Source organism: Nanorana parkeri, unplaced genomic scaffold, assembly GCF_000935625.1.
Source record: "Nanorana parkeri isolate BGI_ZX_2015 unplaced genomic scaffold, ASM93562v1 scaffold97, whole genome shotgun sequence".
Taxonomy (NCBI): domain Eukaryota; kingdom Metazoa; phylum Chordata; class Amphibia; order Anura; family Dicroglossidae; genus Nanorana; species Nanorana parkeri.
The window spans coordinates 2,080,521-2,100,051 of NW_017306365.1; the positions used below are offsets into that span (position 1 = coordinate 2,080,521).

Here is a 19,531-nt window from a genome sequence, read left to right on the forward strand (position 1 = left end):
ACTGTTATCTCAAAGTACTAATAACAATCATACACATTATAACAAGTGACACCACTTAAAAGTATATTACATTCATACATTTTACTGAAAAACATATACATTAAAATAAATAAATCCACACAAATAACAGGAAAATTGTATTTCATACTTACCGTAATTTTCCTTACCTGTCCAGCTCCATGGCAGCACACGAATGGGTTAATCCCTCCCTCCTCCCCTAATCAAGATCGTAACTCATAAAAGCTGAAAGAGTCCCCTGGCTTGCCGTTCCGTAACTCGACTACTATATGGGTGGGCCTTGTGCTGCCATGGAGCTGGACAGGAAAGGAAAATTACGGTAAGTATGAAACACAATTTTCCTGTTTTTCTGTCAGCTCCATGGCAGCACACGAATGGGAATTAACTAGCCAAAAACAGGGGTGGGTATGCTTGAAAATCACAACTCATGGTAGAAGAAATAACCCTACGGCCGAATTCAACTTTAGTCAAGGCAGCTGGATCTACACAGTAGTGTGTCATGAACGTGTGCGGAGAAGACCATGTGGCCGCTTTAGACACAGACTCCAAGGAAACACGATTGGGTGCAGCCCATGATGTGGCCAGACTCCTAGGGGAAATGAGCAGACACCCCACTTGGGACAGTCATGTGCTCGGTTTCATACGCTAACAACATCGCCTTCCCTATCAAGGATGCTATGAGCCTACTGGCCCCATGGACCTGCACTATTTAGGAAAGGGCTCACAGGGACTTCGCCAACTAAAGGAGGTAGAAGAAGAAGGCACACAGCAAGAACTTTATCCCTGCTAGGTAGGCACCATGCTCGGATCCTGACTATAGGAGGAAAAAAAAGGAACGGCAAGCCAGGGGACTCTTTCAGCTTTTATGAGTTACGATCCTGATTAGGGGAGGAGGGAGGGATTAACCCATTCGTGTGCTGCCATGGAGCTGACAGGAAAAATACATTGAATACATTAGCAAAGTGTGAATATTAATATATAGAAAAAAGAATGAAAAGTTCCCACCCAGTGCAGAGATTTTACTACTCTGGAACAGCAGTCTGATCATCAGCGGACTGAGAGTGATTGTCACTGGCACAGGTTAACTCTGCACAATTAACACTTTACTCACACAGGTGGTAACCTCTACCATGTTCTTTAACCGCTTCACGGCCGACCGTTGTAAAAAAGCGGCCGGCCGGGAGCTTCCTGGATGTAACAGGCCATGTATGTACGGCCTTTTAGCCCCGCCCATTCGTGCGCAGCGTGCGGCGCTCGCGAGCAGGAAAGACAGAACATTTTAAAACAGGCAGCGATGCCTGTTAACATACAAGCGAGACCCCTGATGTCTCCATAAAGAGGACCTGTCACATATTTTGCTATCACATAAGGGGGGTTCTTAGCCCTCTATGTGATAACAATAAAGTTAAGTGGAAAAAAAAATAGGAAACAAAATTAAAGTTTCCCAAATTTTTTTTTAAAGTTACACATAAAAAATATGTAGTGCATCATGGGAGTGAGCTTGGAGCGGTGGCTACTTTACAATTCACACAGGGACCATGGGGAACAAAAGTAGCCTCCATCCAGAAGGAAGGACAGTGTCAGCATGAATTCAGAGATGTTTTCAGGATCTACAGCCCAGAGATACACAAATAAGATACATTTTTGTTAATAGTTAAGGTATACTTGACTGCATTTTTAAGATTTAACTGCTGAGTTTAGTGTCACTTTAATACATCCAATGAAAGTGTCTGAGGGACATGCTAAAGGCGGCTGGAGAGTATTTTATTATGCACTAGCGGACACACCTTTGCTGCCAACTATTCAAAATGCATCAATATTTCCATCTCACAAGGTTTCACAATCAACCACCAACATATTATTGCAGAGAATAAAACGATGATTTGTTAGAGACCAAATATGATATAAATCAAATGCATCTTTCTCCTAGCAAGTCTAATGTACCTTATTAACCTTCTGAATCTTGTAAGATAGGTGTATGTCTCAAGATGGTTCTTCAAAAAGGTCAGTGTCTTTTTAAATGTGTCACTGCCCACCACAGACATAAGATTTAAATCTGACAGTTTTTGTCACTGATATATTTTTTGTCACTACAATCATTTTGACAGCTAGTAATTGCAGGTAATAGTGGTGGGAGGCAGTGGCGGCAGGGAAAGAGGAGCTGGATGTTAGAGATGCATCCTATAAATTTATGGAATGGATGTATTTCTCATGTTCTTAGTCCTGAAGTGGTTAATGAGAGTGTCTCTAGTAGAACAATGGCCTTCTACTAAAATATGTTTAATCATAAGTGCATCTGCATTTACAGTTTTCTCTTAGTCCCCCTGCAATGTACAACAAATGCCTGTTGAGCCTGCCAGAGTTTACCTAATATAGCTTCCCTTGAAGGTGTGGGAACAATGCTGCACTACTCCTGAATTCAGAGCAGAGTTGGCATTATCATGTAGGCTGTGTCTGCTTTCACAACAGTTGGATGAGAAGATGTTGCAGGGGACATGGCTATCAGCATTGTCATTACTGATTCACAAGTTCGCAACTTGTCAATCAGCACCTGGCCACATCTAGTCCTACCCACTGCTTACTGGATTGGCAGCACTGCCTTTGTTGATGAAACCCTCCCACTGTGAGCTGTAGTGTCTGGAAGTAGGAGCATGTGAGACACAAATGAAGGAGGATTTGGCTCAGTAAGGGAGGGTAAGGGAAGTTTTTTGCTTTCTTTGTGAAACTTGTACATCACATATTTGAAAATGGGACCTGTTCAGACAAGTCTGGAGCCTTTGAATGTACTTCAATACGTGTGCGCAATTATTAAATCCATCAATTAGAATATGTCATGATTTGGCTCTCAGGGAAGCAGCCTTTTCTTCGCTCAAATACCACACGCTAGTTCACGGGCAACAAACATAGATCTATTTAATGCTTTCACTAAAACTAGCATGCAGTACAAGGGAATAGCTGCTATTGATAAACCATGTATGACTACTGACAGATAATATATAACATAACCAAAAGATATGCTCAATGATAAGAATAAAATTACCAGTACTAAAAATCAAATACACAGAGAAATCAGAAAATCAAGAGACGCAAACAAAAAATGTCCTCTGCTGCTCTTTTTCTAGTTTTTCCAATTTCTCTGCTTTCATCTGTGCAGCATTAACTCTCCATATAGTCCAGAAAACAAGACAGACAGCATTCCATGAATGCATTGGCTCAATATGCTTGTTAAAGATGAACAAAACATTTAAACAATGGGTTTGTTGCAAGACAAGCTTGTCAGATCAAACACTGGTCTTGCAGAAGTGATAATTGCCACAAGGAAATCTCTTGGCATTATCCACACATGGTTCTCCATTGTAAAATACATTTTTGATTTGTCCTCAACTGCATCCCTGGGCTCTTCTGACAATGTGAGGGAGGGTATTAATAGCATGCAAAAGACAGACACTTTTATAGGAGTTGGAAGACACACTCAATTAACCCAATGAAAGAGAACAGGAAATGATAATTAACACATACAACAGAGTTGTAAAACAGATTAATGAAGACATTTTTCTTACTGAAGCCTCTAAATAAATCCAGTATTGAATTGAAGAAAAAAAATACAGAAAATAGCCAGAAATATTGTACATTTGATGCATAGTAAGCAGTTTTATTAGGCTGCAGCTTAAAAGGAAAAGATGAGCCAGGTTTTTATCATAAGTAAAAATTAGATTAGATATTATGTAACAGGAATAATTACAGAAATTCTACAGTCATTGCAGAGTATGTAAGAGAAAGAGACCAGGCAGGTTTTATTGTGAAATAAGAATTAAAGTATATTATTTCAGAGACAACAGCCAGAAATATTGCAAAGGCTCAATGCACACTATGTAGGCAGTTGTACTAGTCTGCAGTTTAATAGGCAGAGACTTGGCAGAACAGTATGTAAGCAGTTTTACTAGACCACAATTTAAGAGAGAGACCTGGCAGGTTTTTATCATTAAATAAAAATTAGAGTGTAGTGTTTCAGAGAAAACAACAGGAGATATTGGACTGATTCGATGCACACTACTGTATGTTGGCCATTTTACTAGTCTGCAGTTTAAGAAGCAAAGAAAGCTTTTATTGTGAAAAAAAATTAGAGTCAATATCTGGAAATATTATACAAACGTCATACACACTATATAAGCAGCCTTAGCAGCAATTTATGAGTGAAAGACCAGGTAGGTTTTATCTTGAAATATAAATTATAGTGTAGTATGTTAGCGACTATAGACTCAATGTGCAGTATGTAAGCAGTTTTATTAGGCCGCAATTTAAGAGGGAGAGACTAGGCAGGTTTTATTGTGAAATAGAAAATACAGTATACAACCCCAATTCCGAAAAGGTTGGAACACTGTGTAAAATCTTAATAAAAACAGAATGCAATGATTTGCAAATATCATAAACCCATATTTTATTCACAATAGAAAATAGAAAACATATCAAATGTGTAAACTGAGAAAATGTAAATATTTTAAGAAAAAAATAAGGTAATGTTGAAATTGATGGCAGCAACACTTGGGACAGGTCCATGTTTACCACCGTGTAGCATCTACTCTTCTTTTAAAAACACTCTGTAAATGTCTGGGAACTGAGGAGACCAGTTGCTGGAGTTTTAAGAGAGGAATGTTGGTTCATTCTTGCCTGATATAGGATTCTAACTGCTCAACAGTCCTGGGTCTTCTTTGTCATATTTTTAGTTTTAAGATGTGCCAAATATTTTCAGTTGATGATAGGTCTGGACTGCAGGCAGACCAGTTAAGCACCCGGAATCTACTACTATAAGGCCATGCCGTTGTCAAAAATGCAGTATGCGGGTTAGCATTGTCCTGCTAAAATATAAAAGGCCTTCCCTGAAAAAGATGTTGTCTGGATGGGAGCATATGATGCTCTAAAACCTGGATATATCTTTCAGCATTGATGGTGCCTTACCAGATGTGCAAACAACCCATTTCATACGTACTAATGCACCCCGATACCATCAGAGATGCAGGCTTTTGAAGTGAGCGCTGATGACAAGCGAGAAGGACCCTCTCCTCTTTTTTTCACGATAAATCTGCCTGTCCCTCCCTCTCAAACTGTGGCTTACTAAAGTTGCATCTTTTCATAGTAGAAGAGTCCAGGTGCTTAACTGACCTGCCTGCAGTGCAAACCTTTTATCAATTGAAAGTATTTGGCGTATCTTGAAATAAAATATACAACAAAGGAGACCCAGGACTGTTGAGCAGTTAGAATCCTATATCAAGCAAGAATGGGCCAGCATTCCTCTCTTAAAACTCCAGCAACTGGTCTCCTCAGCTTCCAGACATTTACAGAGTGTTGTTAAAAGAGGGGATGCTATACCGTGGTAAACATGGCCCTGTCCCAACGTTTTTGAGAAGTTTTGATGTTATCAATTTCAAAATTACCTTTTTTTCCCCCTAAAAATTGTATATTGTCTCAAGTGTACACATTTGATATGTTTTCTCTTTCCTATTGTAAATAAAATATGGGTTTATGAGATTTGCAGATCATTGCATTCTGTTTTTATGTAGATTTTACAAAGCATCCCAAAATGTTTGAAATGGGGGCTGTAGCATTTCAGATGCAACATCCAAAAATATTGTACAGATTTAAAACACACTATGTATGCAACTTCAGTAAGCCACAGTTTGAAAGGGAGGGACAGGTAGATTTATCGTGAAATAAAAATGAGAGTATATTATTTTAGAGACAATAGCTGGAAATATTGTACAGACTCAATGCACATTATGTAAGTAGTTCCGCCGGTCCAACTTATACTTACCCAGCAAACACTGTTCCTACTGCAGAAATAAACCATTCTGGAGCATTGAAGCCAAGGACTCCAACACTATGAAATTGTTGCAAGCCAAGCTGCAAATACAAAATATCATGTAAGTTGTATCCACAGATTTACACTTTTGGTCTACAAAATGATTCTGAATCTGTGAATCTGAGTCGGTTTCAGGAAATGCTGTGGATAAATATGGAATCTGATTTTTTTGAGTGGGAGATGGGGCATCACATTACCAGTAGAGAGTAAATGATAATGCATTTGTGTGTGATACGACTTTGGTGATTTTCTTAAAAGCCTCCATAACCAAAGGTCTTTGGAGAACACAGATTATACCATAACCCATGGGGAGTTACCTGTCTGATAAGCAGAGAAGTAATTTATAAAACAAACACAGTGACAGGGAAGAATAATTTGTCTATGGTATTCACCTATCTGTGTTAATTGTTATTATTGCCCTACCTCTGCAAAGGCTATCCCCCCTTCGGCTTTCATAAATGCTGCTGCCAGACTCATCCATCTTATCAAGCAATAAGTGTCTGCCACCACCCTCTGCCAATCCCTTCACTGGGTTCTGATCCCATTATGAATAAAATACAAAATACTAACAACAATGTCCACATCCACAAAGCTATCCACAACTCTACCCCCAGCTACATCACCAACTTTGTCTAAAAATATCACCCAAACTGTCCTCTTCGCTCTTCCCAAGACCTCCTGCTCTCTAGCTCCCTTGTCACCTCCCCCAATGCTCACTTCCAGGACTTCTTCAAAATCTCCCCAACCTTTGGAACTCCCTACCACAACCTGTATGACTATCTCTCACTCTGTCTGCCTGTAGGCAATCCCTGAAAACTCTTTTTCTTAAGCTAATCCCTCCCATAGGCAGGCGCACAGGATTTGCCAGGTGTGCCTGCGCACACCCTAATCACCACTGAAACTACAATAGCAGGCGCCATGTTTTTAGTCACTGAGCTTGTGGAGAGATCAAAAAATTATCTCTCTGTGACCGACTCAGTGACACAGAGTGGAGCAGCACTTGCTACGTACATTGCTCACATAACAGACGCAGTCCTCAGTGCCTGGGAAGTAGGAGTGTGTGTGTGTTGTGCTTTTGTGTGCACAACCTAATTTAATAGGCTGCACACGCCAATGATCCGACCTCTACCTGACAACTGAATGTTACTTTCTTGAACAACTCACCCACACAGTTACTACCTTTTATTTAATTTGCCCTTCCATTGTAAGCTCTCACGAGCAGGGTCCTCCTAACCCTCTTGCCCTCAGTTGTATTGTAACTGTACTGTCTAACTATATTTTGTAAAGTTGTACGTTGGTGCTATCAGTTTCTGTACACTAATAATGATTTTGTTCCCAGTATTTATGTGAAAGAGCACATCCCCGGTATCCCTTTGGACAAACAGTTAACCAATGAGCAGAGTTCACAGCTAAAGTGTGCAGCACCTGGTAGCCAGCAGGGAGAAGCAGGCATATCTAAAGGGAACCCGGGATGTGTTCTTTCATATAATTCTTCTGAAAAAGATCCGAGGCAGAATGCTGTCACATTACTGGAGCCTGCCAGCCCATTCCAACAAACTCAGAGCAAAGAGCAGCAGACATCATCAGAGATGTCCTTACTGGGTATCAAGACAGGTATTGTTGATCCAGAGAGGGCAAAACAAGGGAAGGCATGATATGCGCACACTACACTTCAGCTTCAACTATCCCCTACTCAATCCAAAATGAAAAAGGGAAAAGGGGAAAGAAATACAGAAAGTGCCAAGAGATGGGTACACAGCTTGGAAAACCGGGAGTGGAAGTTTGGGACTATGAAACGTCATCACATTCTATTATTTTACTTTTCTTGTGTTAAATCAGCTAGATTAATAGCCAACTGAAATGATTTTTAAATATTATTTTTGAGCATTTGTAAATGAAAAATACTTATTGAACATTACATAAATTAGCATACAATATTTATTTACTGCCATTTGCACCTTGCACTATACTGTAGCTATGTCATTTGTAAGTAAACATGAGGCATACCTGGGTCTGACCACTAAAGGGATGGTTCCTTTGTAGGGAAGCTGATAAGCACAAATGGTAATTTCTTTTTTTTTTAGGGGGCATTAATTATACATTTTATTGCCTTTATTAATGTTTGTTGTGAAAACTGGCAGCATTTGATGTTTTGTTGTACATATATTTATTAATAATATATTTGAGTTACCTTTATTGTGAAAGCAACCTTATAGCGCTCTCTTTGGTTTTGGTTTAAGGCTGCCTGACATTTATATGCTTCTTTAGTTATATTTTTCTCTCTTCCGTGAGAGCATAAGCAATCAGAATTAATGAGCCTCTAGCTCATTCTTTCAGTCTAACTCCACAACATTCTCTGGGTTGCTATAGAGACATTGTCACTTGTCTGAGGAAATGACTGACCAGTTTAATAAGCTAGGAGGCATAGAAGAGAATATTTACTGTAATGAATGCGTTTACAGTTTAGTTTGCTCTTTGATATACACTTTGGTAACTGATTAGTAAAAACAACTTTCATTTCAAATCAAGCAAGACAGCGAGAAAAATACATTTCAACACCAACTGTTATTCCATTAATCTGCACTGGAATTCCCAAAAATATACCTATCCCTAAAACAGCTCTACTGGAACCATCTTACATGTGATCATGTGATTATGAAGCTTCCTTCACCTTGGTAGGTATATCTGCCGAAATTAAAATGTGAATAAATTTGAATTTTAAAACATTTTAATGTTAGCATATCATTTATTGGCAAGGACCTTGTTTGAGACCTCTGACTAGCTTTGAATGGCAATTTGCATTCTGTACACATTAGAAAAGTATAAGCATTTTCTAGCTGATATTTATTATTCAATCCATGCATAATTTTAGATCTGATATTTAGTATAAAATGTGTTACAGTAATGATACCCTAATAGATTAAGTGCTTGTATTTCTCCACCTTGGGTCCATGCACCATTATCCGAACTGCTAGCAGACTAGCAGAGTAGTGGGAATGTCTTTTCGACTCTTCCAAGTTGTTAGTTTTAAATGTACTGACACAGGGTGGGCAAACTGTCTCTTTCAGCCTCTCCACCCCCAGCCTGGGTGTGCCTTGTGATGTATGATCTTGCTAGTATGATACTAAGGCTAGCCAATCAACTAAGGAACTAGAAGGGTAGCACAAAACTGTTGGTTTAATTTGACAGAAAGTATAAAGCCAACCTTGACCTTAATGGTATGCTGCCTTTAAATCAGGGTACAACTTTTTAGAAAGCTAGCTCCCTAGCAAAACACATTTTGAATTAATGTCACTCAATTCATGTTTGTGCATGTAGCTTCTTATTGGGCATACATTCAAGAGATGTCATGTTTTAATATGTATCTATATGTGTCCTTCAGCTTTCTTTAGTCACAATAACTGCATCAATTAGACAATTGATCATAGGACAAACAATATTGCAACTATATGCTTTATAAAGTACCAAATACATCCAAAAATAGAATCACAGACCATTTGGGATTAGTGCCCTTCATCAAGCAAGCACATATAGAAAGCATAATATAGCCATCATAGGCGTATGCAGCCTATTACATTACGGTGTACACACACAAGTACAAACACACACGTGTATATATATATATATCTATATACATATAGATATATATATATATATACCTGTATATATATATATGTATCAACCACCATGGGAGGGAGCTACGGAGCATTGGCCCGTTGCATGCTGGCAGCTGTAGTCCCAGGATGCAATGTCGGGGCCTTGGCAGTTACTGGGCCCAGTCCCTCATGTTTCTTTCTGGGCCTGGCAACCTCTGGGGCACCGACATATCCTCCTGGGACTACAGCTCCCAACATGCAGAAGGCCAATGCTTCCAAGCTCCCGCCCGCGATGGTTGATACTCGACAGGGCCCAGTCGCACATACGACCGCTGCAACCCTGGTAGTTCTGCCATAGTTAGCCTTTGTTTAGCATCTGGAAATGTCCTCAGTCTGACCTGCCTGTCCCTGCTTGCAGAACCCCACTGCAGGCTGCTGCAGAGGAGGACACATAGAAAGACTACCTTCCCCTACAACTGCTGCATACACACATAGGAGGGCTACCTTCCCCATGATATGTTGGAGACACAAAAAGCGGAAACTCAACTCAGGTTCAGCACTGCACAGGGGCAGAACTACCAGTGGTGCAGTCGGTGCGGCCCTCCAGGGACCAAGGAGACTGGGGGGCCCACTGACAGGGGAGGAGGAGAAGGTGGAGGAGGCCGGGCCCAGCAGTGAGATCCTCTCCCACACCCCCCTCCCCTCTTGGGAGGGGGACTCAAGATGAAATCTTGTACCAGGGACCTTTGTTCCTTAGGTCCACCACTGGCACCGCAAACTATCAGGAACTGCTGCTGGCTGGTGTCCTCTGGAGCAGACCTCAGCAGGGGCGGAACTACCGCTGGTGTGGACACCCCAGGGCCCAAGACTGTGCTGCGGTGGCATATGGCAGGCCCGGCAGCGCGGAGGCTCTTGGGGCTGTCCATCTGCTCGGCTGCTGCTGTCCTCCCATTTACACTGGCGTAGCGTGGGAGGGCTGCAGGGGACCCATATATCGCCTGCAATGTATCTGCCTGAATACAATGCAGGCGGTATGCAGGACACACCACCGGATCACCCCTCTCCTAACGCGGGCATTGTGTCACATGCTCCGCCCCCTTCAGACAGTGTGGCCGTGATGATTTCGGACTCTGGAAAGTCACAGTCGGGGAGGGGGTGCCCAGAAACTGCACACAGTGTTCTGTTATTTTATTTAATTAGAAAAATGGATTATAATAGGGAACATTACGCTGTAATGTTCCCTATTATAACCTATTTCTCTATCCCAGTCTGTTGGATGAAATATTGCAGTCCTGAGTCCAGTGCATCCCTGGGTACAGTGCGTTCCTGAGTCCAGTGCGTCCCTGAGTCCAGTGTGCTCCTGAGTCCAGTGTGCCCCTGAGTCCAGTGCGTCTCTGAGTCCAGTGCGTCCCTGAGTCCAGTGTGCTCCTGAGTCCAGTGTGCCCCTGAGTCCAGTGCGTCTCTGAGTCCAGTGCGTCCCTGAGTCCAGTGTGTCCCTGAGTCCAGTGCATCCCTGAGTCCAGTGCGTTCCTCAGTCTAGTGTGTCCCTGAGTCCAGTGCGTTCCTGAGTCCAGCGCAACTCTAAGTCCAGAGTCCAGCGCGTCCCCAAGTCCAGAGTCCAGTGCGTCCCCAAGTCCAGAGTCCAGCGCGTCCCCAAGTCCAAAGTCCAGCGCAACCCCAAGTCCAGCGCGTCCCCAAGTCCAGAGTCCAGCGCGTCCCCAAGTCCAGAGTCCAGTGCGTCCCCAAGTCCAGAGTCCAGCGCGTCCCCAAGTCCAGAGTCCAGCGCGTCCCCAAGTCCAGAGTCCAGCGTGTCTCCAAGTCCAGAGTCCAGCGTGTCTCCAAGTCCAGAGTCCAGTGCGCCCCTAAGTCCAGAGTCCAATTTATATGCTATTCTGCATTGCTGTATAATGTATTGCTGGGATTTGTAGTCCCTCCACAGTTGGTACCATTCTGCATTAGAGTGTAAGCTCCTCTGTACAGAGACTAATGTGACTGGCTCAGTGTTCTCTGTACAGCACTGTGGTATATGTCAGAGCTATATAAATGCATAATAATAGTGTGTGACTGTGGGGGAACATTAGAGCGTAAGCTCCTTTGGTGCAGAGACTGCCGGAGGGGTTGGGGGCCAGTGTGATCCACTTCGTGTGTCCCCCCGGAGTGGGAAGAGGGGACACGAGAAAAAATCTTGCACCAGGGCCCATTGTTCCTTAGGTCAGCCACTGGACCTCAGTGTGTTCAGTGCACAGAGTTCTATTAAACACAGCATCCCCGGCATCCCTTATGCTGTGTATGTTCTCTACACATCCCTGGCAGCCTCTGGGGGAGCAGGATTCTGACCATTATTTGTGTTGTGCTCAGGGTGCTTAGGGTGTGCCCAGGAACATCCAGCGCACCCTGTACGCATGCCTATGAAAAAGAGCAAGCTGTAGAATAAGACCGTGTTATTAGATTAGCTTAGGTGTTGACAAATTAATATCAAATTCAGGATCCAGCCTGTCCAATCCAGCAGCCAGAAGTATTTGTTTTAGGAACCAGCTCCTTTGAAAACAACTAGAGAAAACCACAAAAGTTAGGTTCCAGCTTTCATTGTTAAGCAACATTGGCTCCTGGGACTTGTCTAGCTTTGGAGTAGCCTTTGGCCACCAAGAATTAGACAGCTCAGCTTCTCAGAGAAAAGCCACCTACAGTCAAAGTGTACATCTCCGATAACATTAGCTCATATTCACACGAGAAGCAGAACACGGTCCCCACATCGTGAATCAATTATATATTTAAGAACTGAATTTCTGTACTTTTTAAAAATGTCTTTATAAAAGAAATGTAGCCACAAGTGCTCGTTTACTATAGTTCAGACAATGGGGATGAAATAATAGCCTCACCTTTAAGAAACTTTTGGCAGCCTGTCGACAGAGTTTGTAATACTCCAAAAAGGTTTTATGCTCCCAAACACCATTCTTCTTACTGGAAAGGGCAATCATATCACCATATTTATCAACACACTCCAGAAACATCTGATGCACAGTCATAGGAGGCTGTGGACAGGATGGATCAATCCGGAGCTCAACTGACCCATCAGCAGAAGTTGTCCACAGTTTCTCTGTAGAGACAGATAATGTATTTTTTTTATATAATAATAATAATATCTGTTTATAAAGTTCTTGTAATTTATGCGGCTTTGTACCTAGTATAATAGGATATCACAACAAATCCTTGTTTCTGTGTACAATTTGTAACTATCTATATACATGGGGGCAGCCATGTTTGTCCAGTCAATATAGAAGCTCTGCTTTTCAACACAACAATGTTGTATCTCAATCAAGAAGATTTTATACTCAAAATATTAATCGGATCAGGCAATGCTGACATGTGCCATACTGATTCATGATAAGCATTAGGCTCACTTCAGGCCTGTGGTTACCAGCATAGATCAGTGGCTGTAATAAAGTTTTCTGGTCCATGCATAAACATACATACTGTAGAATACACAAAAATGATTATTCGGTGATGCTAGCGTCCCCACATTGGCCAGTCATGATGCCTATGGCCGAGCTAAACCCAGTCATATTTATATAATTCACAGACAGGCTTTATTAATTCATATAATACAGAAAAACAATGAAGGGAATGTATCAAAACTGAAGCAGATAAAATCTGGAGCAAGTGTGCCTTGTAGCCAATCAGCCTCTCTCTTTACTTTTAAAATCTTAACTGAGCACACTGAAGATAGAAGCTGATTGGTTGCAATGCACAGATGAACAAGATTTTGTCTGCTCGATTTTTGATAAATTCCCCCAAATAAATGTGCTAGTGAATGTATACTAATGAATGCTGAACAGACAACATCAGTTTTATGATTGCTGTGAAATAAGTCAGTAGGCATAAAAATGTATCATAATTGTAATTCTCAAGAACAAGCAGTAAGTGCAATTATAATTAAAAATTAAGACTTGAAATGCATATAGGAAGTGCAGTCTACCTGCTCATCCATGCACTGCTATAGTGTATTAGTCCATCCCACTCCCTTTTTTTGTAATCTTGTGATCTGGGAACTCCCAGACTTTTCATTGCAATGCCAACCACAAACTACAGGTTATTTGCTTTCTGTCACATATTAAAATCAAAGTTTCAATGCTATGAATTTTATCACTGCCACCAACCACATTCAGGGTACGTTCACACCAGTAGCCATGCTCAGCCGCATGGCTGCTGGTGTTGATGGGCTTGATCTTTTTTTGTAGAACTTTATTGAAATGTTACAAGTGACATTTCATGCAGTTCTATGGGCGTCTGGCAATGTGGTTGTACCGCATTTCACTACAGTGCGCTTAAAAAAAGTACTGCATGCCAAACTTTTTTTTTACGCTCACACCACCGGAATGCCATGGTGTGAACCGAGCCCATTTATCTTAAGGCAATTTGCCTTGTCTTGCTGCACTGGAACAAACGGCCAGTGCAGCTTGAACGCAGATAGTGTGAACCAGCCCTGAAGCTTGGCTTAGAAGTTAGAAATTGATCAGTGATACTGCAATCAAAGAGCAAGAATGTTACACCTTCAGGAAGTACCCTCCCAGTAAACATTGAAGACTTCTGCGACCTCTGATTACAGTTTATTGTAGAAGTTTCAGATTAAGGTAAATTAGGTGGGCTTTCTGACTTAGGGGGTTATTCAAAAAACTGCTGAAGGCAGCCGAGTGAATAAGTGAGCCGAACAACGTTCTGTTATTCACTGCGGCTCAGTACGGCTGATTTCAGCCGTACATTGGATGAAATTAGCCTTGCATTGGCTGCCTTCAGCTGCACTTCGGTCAGCCAAACATGCTCTGCATGTTCAGGTGAGCCAAAGTGCAGAAGGACTTCGACTCAGCCGATACAACATTTGGATCGGCTGAGCCGGAGCTCTGCTAGCTCACTCGCTGCCGTTCACCCCTATTCACATAAGGGGCAGAACGGCAGTGAGTGAATAGCTGAATGCCGCCAAGAGTCTTCTAGCAGGTCCCGGCCAATGAATAACAACTGGGCGGAGCTGGCTGTGACGTCACGGCCGGCTCCGCTCAGTTGTTACTGTATAATGACAGACCAGTATCCCCAGGTCGTTTGGGGACGCCGATCTGTCATTACAACTGGGCGGAGCCAGCCATGAGATCATGGCTGGCTCCGCCCAGCTATCATTTGCGGGGCTTAGGGCCGGCCCTGCGGCAGGCCGTTCGTTCCGTTTCGGGTGTCACTTCGACTGAGTTGAGTCGTAGCATATGCCTACGGCTCGGCTGAGATGCTTGGCTGCCTTCGGCTGCTGTACGGGCTATAGTGAATACATTGATTACAGCAGTCGAACCGAAGGGCCCCAGCGGCCGAAGAGAGCTGAAGGATCAGCCAAAGCTACAGCTGGATTCTTCGGCTCCTTTGTGAATAACCCAACTTAAAATACTGTAAATGTAGTGTTTGGTAGGTATCATTAAAAGTTCAAAAATTTATTTTACTTGTTTATTGTACATGTGCAGAGCATCTGCAATAGCATATATACAAAGTTCACTATCACAGTGGACTATCCTTAGTACTGATAACAGCTTTCATGTATTGTGGAGGTGACTACGCAAGGTTATCACAAGGCGTTAGGTCTCTACCATCATGGTAGAGCTGTTGGAACCATGATTCCTTTCATCGCTGAAAATTATTTTCCTGGTTTCCCATAGATAACAGTGACATGTTCCGTGGACATCTGCTGTCATAACCTCTGCAGCCAAGATCCTGTGTGTTTTAGCATTGGTTGGTTGTTGTACCGCACAGTTCTATCACACATTAACTATTGTGGAATGGTGATATGTCATTATTGCCATACAATATCTTCCACACCCATCCATTAAAGGCTACATTTGCCACTTTTCTCCACAATTTGTTTAAATGCAAGCAAGTGTAGAAAATAGGTTTGTGTTACATGTTTATATGTTTACATGTTGTGTTGCTCTTTCTACGTTGAACCTTCAACATGAGTTTTGCCTCGTGATTGGGGGTTAGGGGCTGGTTACTGCGAATCTGCTGGCTGAGAGTGGGGTTTGGCGGGCAGGAGACGCTCTTTGGCGGAGGTACCCCGTCGGGGTACCAGGCGGTCCGTCACATTGGTGGCAAGCGGTGGGATTTTTTCCTGCAGTCTGGGACATCCAAACCACCACCGGGATACAAGAACCGGAGAGCAGCAGAGGAGCAGTACGGGGACCAGCCTACATGGAAGAGGAGTTCGGAAGGAGGTTGCAAGAACTGCGAGAGCAACACGGAGAACCAGTATCGGAGCAAATCCTGTTCGGCTGGTATGATGTGGTACGCCAGCAACTCTGGCAAGAGGCGTTGGCCAGCGAGCAGCGGCACCAGAGGAAGAGTCTTCCCTCCTTCCTGGAAAGGTACTGGGTAGAGTACGAGGCACGAGAGGTGCTTCCAGGTGAACAACCGCCCGAAGAATGGACGGCAGAGCTAAGTGTCCTGGACCAGGATGAGATGCGGCTGGACGACGGTTACAGAGCCCTCCGTTGGCACGCAACCCAAGTGTACCCTGAGACAGCAGATGGCAGCCCCACAGAAGGCTTCAGCTACGGCAGCTTGGGGCTGCTATACGACTTGTCCGAGGACCCGGACTTTGGGAGTGACCAGGAGTGGCAGCTGGAGGACATTTTGGAGGTCCGAGATCGAGTGTTGAACCTCCCAGAAGTAGAGTGGATCCAGGACGATTTGAGGTTCCTGGCCACGCACGAGTGGGCCCTTGAAATTGCCTACAGGCGGCTGCTCGACAGTGCTCAGCAGCCAGGCATGGCTCCCATTGCCTGGGACTGTCCTGAAGAAGCAGCGGACAGTCAGGAAGTCGCAGAAGAGATTGAGCCGGAGGGATCCTATGTTTTCCCTACCTAACCGCAGTGGAAGAAGCAGAGATTATGCAAAGTGCACTGCGAGCGCTAAACCACCTGGACGAACCTGGTGTTGCCCAGGTCGAGCCAGAGAAGAGTGATGGGTCCGGATGGCCCGGGGAGAAAACCATTCTCCCTTCCCCACAAGCAGACACGACCCCAGTGTCTGCCACCCCAGCAGAAGAGCTGGCTTCGGGGGAAAGCGCCGCTGGCCTCTGCCCAAACCCCATTACAGATCCGGAGAATCTGAGAGCAGATCCCAGCATGATGTCTCCCCAGCGGTAGATCACAGAATGGGAAGCGGAGAAAGTCGCTCTCCCTTCCCCGCAAGCAGACACTACCCCAGTGTCTGCCACCCCAGCAGAAGAGCTGGCTACAGGGCAGAGCGCCGCTGGCCTCTGCCCAAACCCCATTACAGATCCGGAGAATCTGAGAGCAGATCCACGCATGATGTCTCCCCAGCGGTGGATCACAGAATGGGAAGCGGAGAAAGTCGTTCTCCCTTCCCCGCAAGCACACACTACCCCAGTGTCTGCCACCCCAGCTGAAGAGCTGGCTTCGGGGCAGAGAGTCAGGTACCTCTCCCCAATAGCAGTGACCCACCCCAGGATCCAGGGAGTGCGGACAGGCGGTCCCGCCCTGCAGCGGCTGTACGTATGTAAGGGAGACAGAACGTGCAGTTCTAATCCCCAGAGCCAGAGACAAACTTTTTATTTGGGTGTTTTGCTGGGGTGGAGGTACATGTCTAACGCAGGTTCCGACCTGTTGAAGATCGGGAACCTGGTTAGTCAGTTTGTAATGGGGGAGAGATGTGACGGACTGCACCGTCACTGTGCTAGTTGGAGGGGGCTGCAGACTGGCCTCTTACCCACCGATTATGGCCCAGCAAGAGAACAGGAGATTTTGGGGCTAAATGTACATTTTATATGCAGACAGTGACTGTTGCCCTCTGGGAAATATATGTTTTAAAATGGTGGAGGACAAGGACTTGGCCACATGGTTTGTCTATTCAAAATGGAGACTTAATTAAGTTAAGTCAGTTGTATAGAAGTTGCATAGCTTCCCCCCCCCCCCACCTGTTATCTGATGCTCACCCTATTGTACTGTGACTGTGTATGTAAATGTCTTATTCCCTGTGTAAGCTGTTATCTGTGTTTGTCATGAGGGGGAAGGGAGGGGAGGGGTTGTAGCCCTCCCAGTGTCTCTAAGTGTATGTCCTTTGTTTAATAAAGGAGTTGCTCTTTCTACGTTGAACCTTCAACATGAGTTTTGCCTCGTGATTGGGGGTTAGGGGCTGGTTACTGCGAATCTGCTGGCTGAGAGTGGGGTTTGGCGGGCAGGAGACGCTCTTTGGCGGAGGTACCCAGTCGGGGTACCAGGCGGTCCGACACACATGTATCTTTAAACAAATGCAGGTTGCCTCTTGTCAACTGTTTCCACTAAAAATCCTTCACTGGTTTTGTGACTATCCGGTTTGGCTGAGAGTGGATCATGTGTATAGCAAGGTTGAAAGATTTCTGTAAACTGTTCTATCATGGTGCTCCACGTCCTCCCATAATCCATAAATTTACAGATAACCTAATTGGCTTTTTTCCAAATTGCTCCTAGTATGTTCATAAATGTGGTAAGGATATTAGATTGTAAGCTCCTTTGCTGGACAGGGACTCATGTGAATGATTTATCTACTCTGTAATGTACTTCATTATATGTCAGCACTATATACAAACACTGAAAATAAATTATAGGGACAGGATCATAAATCAGGACTGTTAGGGCATACAATGGAAATCCTGCACTATTTGCTGTCACCATCTTCTAATTCTAAAGGTTAAAATTAGGGATGCACCAATATAAATTTTTCTAGAACGTGTACCAATTACCGATACTTTTTTGTGTGTCATGTGACATTTTTTTGTAGCCAATCAGGAAGCCAGGCGGCACGTCATGACCCACCTCCCGGCTTCTTAATTAGCTAGGAAGCTGGCTTCACTTGTTGCTAGGCAGCGTGGCTTACTGACCAATCAGGAAGCCAGGACACTAGTCATGACCTACCTTCCGGCTTCCTGGTTGGCTAGGAAGCCGGCTTCACTTGTTGCTAGGCAGCGTGGCTTCCTGACCAATCAGAAAGCCAGGATGCTAGTCATGACGTGCCGCCCGGCTTCCTGATTAGTTAGGAAGCCAGGCTGCCTACTAGACATGTGCGATTCGTTTCGTTCCGAATCGAAATTCGGACGAATTTTCGTAAATTCGGACATTCGGATGTATCCGAATTCCGAATTACAGACATAACGAATGCAAACGAATCCGAATTTCCATTTCCGAAATTCGGTAGCGTTCGCACGAACGTTCGTTTCGTTTTCTGTTCTTATTCGTTTCTTATTCGTTTCGTTCGTTGGAGCAAAGTGACATTAGAGAAGGAGAAAAATATTTTTTCCCCCTCAAATGTCACTTTTGCTGCAAACGAACGAAACGAATAAGAAACGAATAAGAAACGAATAAGAACAGAAAACGAAACGAACGTTCGTACTAACGCTACCGAATTTCGTCCGAATCCGAATTCCGAATCCGAATTGACTTTCACACCCGAATCCTGAAAAACGAAATAACACAAATCCGAATTTAAAACGAAACGAAACGAATTTTTTGGCAGTGCACATGTCTACTGCCTACTAACAAGCAAAGCTCACTTCCTAGCCAATCAACATCATGACCCGCCTCCCGGCTTCCTGAATGGCTAGGAAGCCGGCTTCACTTGTTTCTAGGCAGCCTGGTTTCCTGACCAATCAGGAAGCTGGGAGGTAGGTCATTACGTGCCGCCCGGCTTCCTGATTGGTTAGGAAACCAGGCTGCCTAGCAACAAGTTAAGCCGGCTTCCTAGCCAATCATACCCACCGCCCAGCTTCCTGATTGGAAAGGAAGCAGACTCCATGCTCCCTCGGCACTGCCGGTCAGAGGGTGATCTCCCTTTAACTATAAGTTCCGGTATGCCGGAGCCCACATGAGACCCTGCACAGCCTACCATAGACCCCTCACAGCCCCCCATAGACCCTGCACAGCCCATCTGAGACTCTGTACAGCCCACTTGAGACCCCGCACATACCAGAGACCCTACACAGCCCACCTGAGAGTGACCCTCCAGAGCCCACCGTAGACTCTCTATGGTGGGCTCT

At 44.1% G+C, this 19,531-nt stretch overlaps 1 protein-coding gene across 1 annotated transcript in view; it reads right to left on the reverse strand.

The window, feature by feature from the left end:
• Positions 1-12,569, reverse strand: part of ACSBG1 (acyl-CoA synthetase bubblegum family member 1) — a 38,396-nt gene extending 25,827 nt beyond the window's left edge. The window contains exons 1-2 of the mRNA XM_018552806.1: positions 12,351-12,569; positions 5,828-5,916 (exon numbers count right to left, since the gene is read on the reverse strand). Of these exons, the coding sequence (XP_018408308.1) occupies positions 5,828-5,916; positions 12,351-12,497 (236 nt within the window). The 5' untranslated portion in view covers positions 12,498-12,569. The remainder of the gene's footprint in view (positions 1-5,827; positions 5,917-12,350) is intronic.
• Between the last annotated feature and the right edge of the window lie 6,962 nt (positions 12,570-19,531).